The sequence below is a fragment of the Gracilinanus agilis genome, unplaced genomic scaffold, assembly GCF_016433145.1.
Source record: "Gracilinanus agilis isolate LMUSP501 unplaced genomic scaffold, AgileGrace unplaced_scaffold8875, whole genome shotgun sequence".
In the NCBI taxonomy this organism is placed as follows: domain Eukaryota; kingdom Metazoa; phylum Chordata; class Mammalia; order Didelphimorphia; family Didelphidae; genus Gracilinanus; species Gracilinanus agilis.
This window is the reverse complement of record NW_025399713.1, coordinates 3,340-10,600: the sequence shown is the minus strand read 5'-3', so window position 1 is coordinate 10,600 and position 7,261 is coordinate 3,340. Positions and strand designations below refer to the sequence as shown.

The 7,261-nt window shown below is 50.1% G+C and overlaps 1 protein-coding gene across 1 annotated transcript; it reads left to right on the top strand.

The window, feature by feature from the left end:
• Positions 1–235: 235 nt before the first annotated feature.
• On the top strand, positions 236–7,034 carry LOC123256694 (ribose-phosphate pyrophosphokinase 1-like; the record flags this gene model as incomplete). The annotated part of the gene is made up of 3 exons (XM_044685271.1): positions 236–419; positions 6,249–6,347; positions 6,906–7,034. Coding segments are annotated over 3 exons (412 nt in total), but the record flags the coding sequence as incomplete, so codon positions are not given.
• Between the last annotated feature and the right edge of the window lie 227 nt (positions 7,035–7,261).

Genomic DNA, 7,261 nt, shown 5'->3' with positions numbered 1-7,261 from the left:
AGGGATAGATGGATGGATGGATGGATGGAGGGGAGGAAAGAAGGAAGGAGGGAGGGAGGGAGGGCCGGAGAGAGGGACAAACAGAAGGAGGGACAGACAGGTGATTGTTCTGATCCGAGGTTAAGAATTGATGGAGGATCCTCAGAGCGATGCGGCATTCCCAAAAGGGCTTTGAAATCCTCAGTGTTCTATAGAAATAACCTCATGTCCATCTAATGCTCCCTTCCCTCTGTAGCGTGGAAATCGGTGAAAGCGTCCGCGGAGAGGATGTCTACATCGTCCAGAGTGGCTGTGGTGAAATCAATGACAACCTGATGGAGCTCCTTATCATGATCAATGCCTGCAAGATTGCCTCTGCAAGCCGAGTAACAGCAGTCATCCCTTGCTTTCCTTATGCCCGCCAGGACAAAAAGGACAAAGTAGGAGCAGACTCCAATGTGGTATTTTCTTTTTGTTTTTTCCGTTACTCGAAAGTTAGCCTTGCCCAAAGTGAGACAGACTGTCCATTTTAGGTTTGCCCGGAACAGGAATACCTGGGTTCCCTGGCTGGGTGACCCTGGGCAAGTCATTAACCCCTCCTTTCGATGCCCCCAGGCCATTCTCTGTAGTGGTAGAAAAAGTTCCTGAGCCAGCCATTACCTACACTGCTACAATTCGCAGTCTGGGCCACGTGCAAACCAAAGCCCATTGAGCTTGAAGTCCTTTTGATTTCCTCAGGATCCAAGTGGTGGCTAGCCGGGAAGTCGCCATTGAATCGATTTCCCAGCTTGCCTCACAAATCCCCTGATTGCCTACAATCATCAGGCACCACCCATTCTGCTCAGCTTAGCCCGGACTGCCTCTGGATTTCGTCTTTGGGACGTTCTCCATTTTCAGGTCGGGGTGGCTGGTTTTCAGACTCCTTCCTCGGCTCCCACAAATGCTTTAGTGAGCTCTTTGGGGCGGGGCTGCTTCTCAGAAGGTTCGGGGCCTGCAATTTCCGGCTGACTCCTGAGAGGGAGATTCCCTTTATGGGTCCAGGTCCAAATCGTTCTGGCCATTCTGCAACTTGTTAACCAGCTTGGAAACACCTGTGTATGTGCTAGAGGCTAGATGGTTCAGTGGAAAGAGCATTGAGCCTCGAGTCAGGAAGACCTGAGTTCAAATCCAGCCTCATACACTTACTAGCTCTTTCAACCCTGGGCAAGTCACTTCATCTCTGTTGGCCTTAATCCACTAGAGAAGGAAGCAGTAAGCCACTCCTGGGGCTTTGCCTGGACAGAACTGGTGCGAGATGGCTCATGGGGCCCCTAAGAGAAAGAGTCAGGCACCGTCCTAATCACTGAGGATACAGAGAAAGGTTGAGACAGCCTCTGCTCTCAAAGGCACTCACAGTCCAATAAGGGAGACAACGTGCCAATAACAGCTCTAGCAAGGATCCCAGATCATCTTGGGAAGGCACAGTGGTTAAAGTCGGGAGGTGGAAGAGGGGGACGGCCCATAAAAAGACCAGGAGAGGGGCAGCTGGGTAGCTCAGTGGAGTGAGAGTCAGGCCTAGAGACAGGAGGTCCTAGGTTCAAACCCGGCCTCAGACACTTCCCAGCTGTGTGACCCTGGGCAAGTCACTTGACCCCCATTGCCCACCCTTACCAATCTTCCACCTATGAGACAATACACCGAAGTACAAGGGTAAAAAAAAAAAGACCAGGAGAACAGAGCTGGAGAGGTGGGTGGCAAGGAAGCCAGTGTCACAAGATTGTAGAGCAGGGAGGGCATCGTTTTTTTGTATTTTATTTCACTTTAAGTTATTTAATTCATTCATTTAGAGCAGCGCTTCCCAAACTTTTTTGGCCTGCCGCTCCCTTTCCAGAAAAATATTGCTTAGTCCCCTGGAAATTAATTTTTTAAAAAATTTAATAGCAACTAATAGGAAAGATAAATGTCCCTGTGGCCATCACCGCCTCTCTGGATCGCTGCAGTACCCATCAGGGGGCGGTGGCGCCCACTTTGGGAATCACTAATTTAGACTATTGTTCCATGGTTCCATGATTCATGTTCTTTCCAGGGAGGGCATTATTATATGAGAAGACTGGGCTAGAGAGCCAGGCCTAGAGACAGGAGGTCTTGGATTCCCATCTGGCCTCAGACATGCCCCAGTTGTGAGACTCTGGGCAAGTCACTTATCCCTAACTACCTAGCCTTCACTGGTTCAAATCACTCCCTAGCTGGGTGACTCTGGGCAAGTCGCTTCACCCCCATTGCTTTATCCCTTACTTATTCCTTATCCCTTCTGCCTTAGAACCAATCCACAGTATTAATTCTCAGACAGAAAGAAGAGAAGGGTTTTGTTTTTGTTTTGTTTTTTAAGTAAGGAGACCAGAAAGGCAGCTTACCCCTGGGGCCACATGATGAAGGCCTTTATATCTGATTGGGAGGAGGGTGTGGCAGTTGGGGATACAAGGCTGGAGGTTAAGAGAGAGGTGAGGGCTGGATAAGTAGATCTGAGGTGATCGTGAGATCACCAAGTGAAGCAGTATGGAGGGAGAAGAGAAGAGGGTCCCGGACAGGACCCTGAGGGCTAGCAATGAGGAGGATCCAGCAAAGGAGACAGAGGACGGGAGGGCAGGCGGGGAGGAGTGGCAGCGTCCAGAATACCCAAAGAGAAGCTAGGGAGGAGAAGAAGGTGGTCAGCAATGTCAGAAACTCGAAGCTATTCCATTTGGAAATTAAGAGCACTGGTGACATTGGACAGAGCAGGTTCAATGGAGGGGTCCAAAAATCAGAAGCTGGATTGTAAGGGGCTGAGAAGTGGGACAAGAAAGTGGAGGCACCTGTTGTAGCCAGCCTTGGCCTTTGGGAGGAATTCAGCTACCAAGGCCCCAAGAGTTTGGGGATGGAAGAATCCAGAGGGCCAGGATGCCTGCCCTGGGGCCAGTTAGATTCAGTGGGTTGAGGTGGATTGTCCCACTAATCCGCACAGCTCAGCCCCAGGGCAGAGTCCCAAAACTGCCTCCATTGGGGGTAGGGGTGGAGAAAATGGTCTCTGGAGGCCCAGATGCTGAGTTTTCGAAAACTTCCTGGGTTCCGGTCAGTGCTCTGTGACTTGGGGAAGCCTTGTGTCCAATGCTGGGCTTGAGCCTTCTGCCTGAGGCTGGCTTCCTATCCCCCAAGTCACACTGGCTCTCTTTGTTTGGTGCCCGGATCCTGACTGGGGTGGGGGTGGGGAGCTATATAGCTGGAAGTAACTGGTCTTTCCAAACAAAAGATGGCCTCCTGAAAACTTTCTTTAATGTGTGTATAGCCTTGGAAGGGAGGAAGGCAATGAAAATGGGGAGAAAGTCTGGGTATCATTATGCACATATCAAACTAACCAGAGTCTGCTCTAAAATCTTCCCTTGGCCCACCTTTGGGAAAATGGCCTCTTGACTGCTCTGCACATTGCTGGGGCCGCCCTCTGGGGCTGAGCTGAAACTTTTAGGAGAGCCCTGAGTGTGGATTGAAGCTCAATCAAGCATTCTTCCCCTTGGAAACACAAATCCCACTTTGGATAATGAGCCCCCACAGGCCAAAGGGATTTGTTTCAAGATGTTTTTAGCAGTTCTATTTTGATGAGAGCAAAGAAAGAAAAGAGAAGCCACCCAAATGGCCACCATTGGAGGGAAATGAGCCAATTATGGTGTAGAAGCTTGAAGGTAAGCAGAAGCATGTCAGCTACGTGGAGATGTTGACAATAGCCGAAAAGAGCATTTAAGTGGACACCCGCTCCGATGCCTACATCGATGGCTTCCCTGTCTCAAGGATTTCTCCTCCAAGTTGTCTGGGGGGGGTTCGCCAGCCCTAATCCCTAGTAGATGGTTTCTCAGAGTGATACATCCGCATAAACTGCAGCTAACCTAGTAGTCTGGTGGTTGTTCAGGGTTCAGCTCTTTGTGGGTCCCTTTGGAGTTTTCTTGGTAAAGATACTGGAGCGGTTTTTCCTTTTTCTTCTTCAGATAAAGAAATGAGGCAAATAGGGTGAGGTGACTTACCCAGGGTCACACAGCTAGGAAGTGTCAGAGGCCTGATCTGAGCTCAGAAAGTGGAGTTTTCCTGACTCCAGACTGGATACTTTAGTAGTGGCTGATCTTTGAGCAGTGGGCCCTTCCTGGAAGCTCTCCACCTTGAGCAGACCTGCTAGATTTGCATTCTTGCACAGCATCCAAGGTGATGGACCGTCTGGGTAAGGGACTTCTTAGGGCAAGATAACCCTGGTCATGACTGTGGGGAAACGAGGACGGTGATTGGAAGAGAATTTAAAAGTGATGTTTGAAGGTCTGTTCCCTGGGTTCTTGAGTGTAATGCTAGCAAAGTAGAGTTCTGGCAGGTTCTAGGACTGTCCTGGCTAAATGCAGAAACGCTCTTTGCCAGCAGATAGTCACCAATTGACCATAGCAACCAGGGAAGCAAAGGGAAAAAACCAAAGGTGGCTCCAGTCTAGCCAGCCCAGGCCACCCCCTCCATCCGCCATGCTTCTGTAGTGATCGTGGCAGAAAAGGTGCCAGAGGGTCCCAGAGCCCTCAGCTTGTCAGCTCCCTATATGGTGACCACCAGGACTACTACTAGGGAAGCAGAGTCATCCCTATTTACAGCTGCCACCAGAGTGGAAACATGACAAAAAGAAGTCAAGCTTAGAGGAATGCTGGCTCACAAGCTCTCATTAGAGAGGCAAATAAAGGAGTCCAGAGACTTCGTTTCTATAGGAAGCTTCGGCTCACTAAAGGAGCTTGGGAGTATTCCCAACCCAATCACGCCCACTCCCCTCCTCCCGTTCAGCCCAGGTCCAATAGGTAAGGTCTTATAGGTTTCTCATGCAAACACATGTTACATTCGGGGCAACAGATGCTCCTCGTCCACTTGGTCTTTCCTACATGGATGGTCAGGCTAACCTTTTGACCATTTCCAAAGACCAAAGTATTCCAGGCTTTTGTTGCAAGCAGCCCAGATGCCATCTGCAAGCAGTAGGAACACAGGGAAGCATGCATTCTCTTCCACTCGGCAGACCCCATACTCCTGGTCTCCATCACAGCGGTCGTTGAAGAGGGTCTTCTGTCACCAGAGCTCTCGAGGAATCTTGAACGATTGGAGGAGAATCCTTTTGTGGAGGGGGGGGCTTTAAAGGGCCATTTTGCTATACCAAAAATAATCAAGATCATTTGTAATGTCTGGGTCTTCCGTTCTTCCCTGAAGATTCCTTCAATTTGTGGATTGATAATTGCCAGAGCTTTTGTATAGGTGGGGAGAGAAGACATCTGGCAGTCTTCTGTTTGTTCTTTGCCTATCGATGAGTCTGAATTGGTTTTCTTTCTCTCCTTTCACATACCCTGCCTTCCCTCAGTAGCCTCACAATTGTACGTCTAGAAAGAATATCCCATGGGTCCAAAATGGCTACTTTCCCCGGCTTCCTTCTCTTTAGTGCCAATTTCTCTCTCAGGTGTTCCGTTGCGCATGCTGGTGAGAAGAGTTGGCTATAGTCATCTTTATGATCTTTTCCAGTTTTCTTCCATTTTTTGGCTTTTTGTTGGAGGGGGGGAGGGCGAAGGGTCCTTCCATTTTCCTTCTCAGATGCCCTTGAGATAACGTGCTCCGCTGGCGCTCTTGCCAAGCCTTCTCTTCCCTCTGCCACCTTAAAAATGAATACCTCACAGAAGAAGCAGCAGAAGAAAGGATGTCATGGGGGAAAGGATGGGCTGCTAACACAGCCAGTGTGGAAGCTGGACAACCAGCCACTGATACTCGCGCGATAGCGAGGGAACACAGAGGGCTTTCCGTGGAGCCCCCGGCTGCAGGCTTTGGTCTGCACCTCGCTATTGAAGGCACTGACCATAGTTCTATTTGTTATTGTTTTTAGGGAGCATCTATGTTGATAAGGCATCCCAGGGCCATTGGGCCGAGGCTTCATTTGCTCGTTTGTTTCTGTAAAGTTCCTAATTCTGTCTGGCAGCTCTTAAACTTTACGGTATTGTGGCTGGTGAACTTTTGTGTACGTGTGTGCACGTCTGTGTGGGTTGCTTTTGTTTGGCAGTGAAGTGAAAGCAGCGTAGATGGGAAAGTTCTGAAAACCTGCTGGTTTCTTTAGAGCAGCCACATGTCAGATTTGTGTCATGGCCTTTGATAAACAGTCCGAGAGACAGGCAAACCTCTTCCGCCGAGGCAGGGAGTAGGCCCACTCCGCCACTTCGTCTCCAACTTTGAACCCTCTGCCACTGACACTTTTACTGTCTCCAATGTAGAGTCGGGCTCCAATCTCTGCCAAGCTTGTGGCGAATATGCTGTCCGTAGCAGGAGCTGATCATATCATCACCATGGACCTCCATGCTTCCCAGATTCAGGTATAAAAGAAAAGGAAGGCACGGGAGTTGGTGTGAGCGGGGCCAACCAAGGCTTGGGGCTCATGAATCCTCTGGGGAGGAGACGACAAGGAGAAGGAAGCCTAGAATGCTTCTGAGGAACAGGAGACCCCATGTTTGGAGAGATGGGAGAAGTGAAAGGAGCAAGGAATTGAATGCACTTTGAATGGGTCTTCAGATGTGGGGGGCTCCGTTTCTCCAGATGAAAGCTTGGGGTAACACGGTGCCTGCGGCACAAGGTGTTCTGGGAGAGGGGCTTCAGCTCTTATTGTTTACAAATGCTGGGAGCCGGGGGCAGCTGGGTGGCTCAGTGGGTTGAGAGCCAGGCCTGGAGCCTGGAGGCCCTGGGTTCCAATCTGGCCTCAGACACTTCCTAGCTAGGTGACCCTGGGCAAGTCACCAAGCCCCCATTGCCTAGCCCTTCCTGCTCTTCTGCCTTGGAGCCTATACTCAGTATCTATTTTAAGACAGAAAGTAAGGACTTAAAAATGCTGGGAGCCCAGAGGGAAGCCAAGAGATGAACAGAGTTCCTTTCCTTAGGGGTTCTTTGATATCCCAGTGGATAACTTGTATGCAGAGCCAGCTGTCCTGAAGTGGATCCGGGAGAACATTACCGACTGGAAGACCTGCTGCATTGTGTCCCCTGATGCTGGGGGAGCTAAGAGGTAGGATTCCCAGTCTGCCCACATTGGCAGTCACTGCTGCCATGCGCATGGGTCATTATGGGGCGCTGCTCTAAGCGATGGCTCTTCGGGACTTGAAGATGGTTTGGCTCATCTTTTGTCCCAGGATCCTAGAGCTAGAAGGGGCCATAGAGTCCATAAGAGTCCCATTCTTCAATTCCTGAGGCCCAGAGAAAAGTGACTTGCCCAGAGTCACTCAGCTAATTGATATCT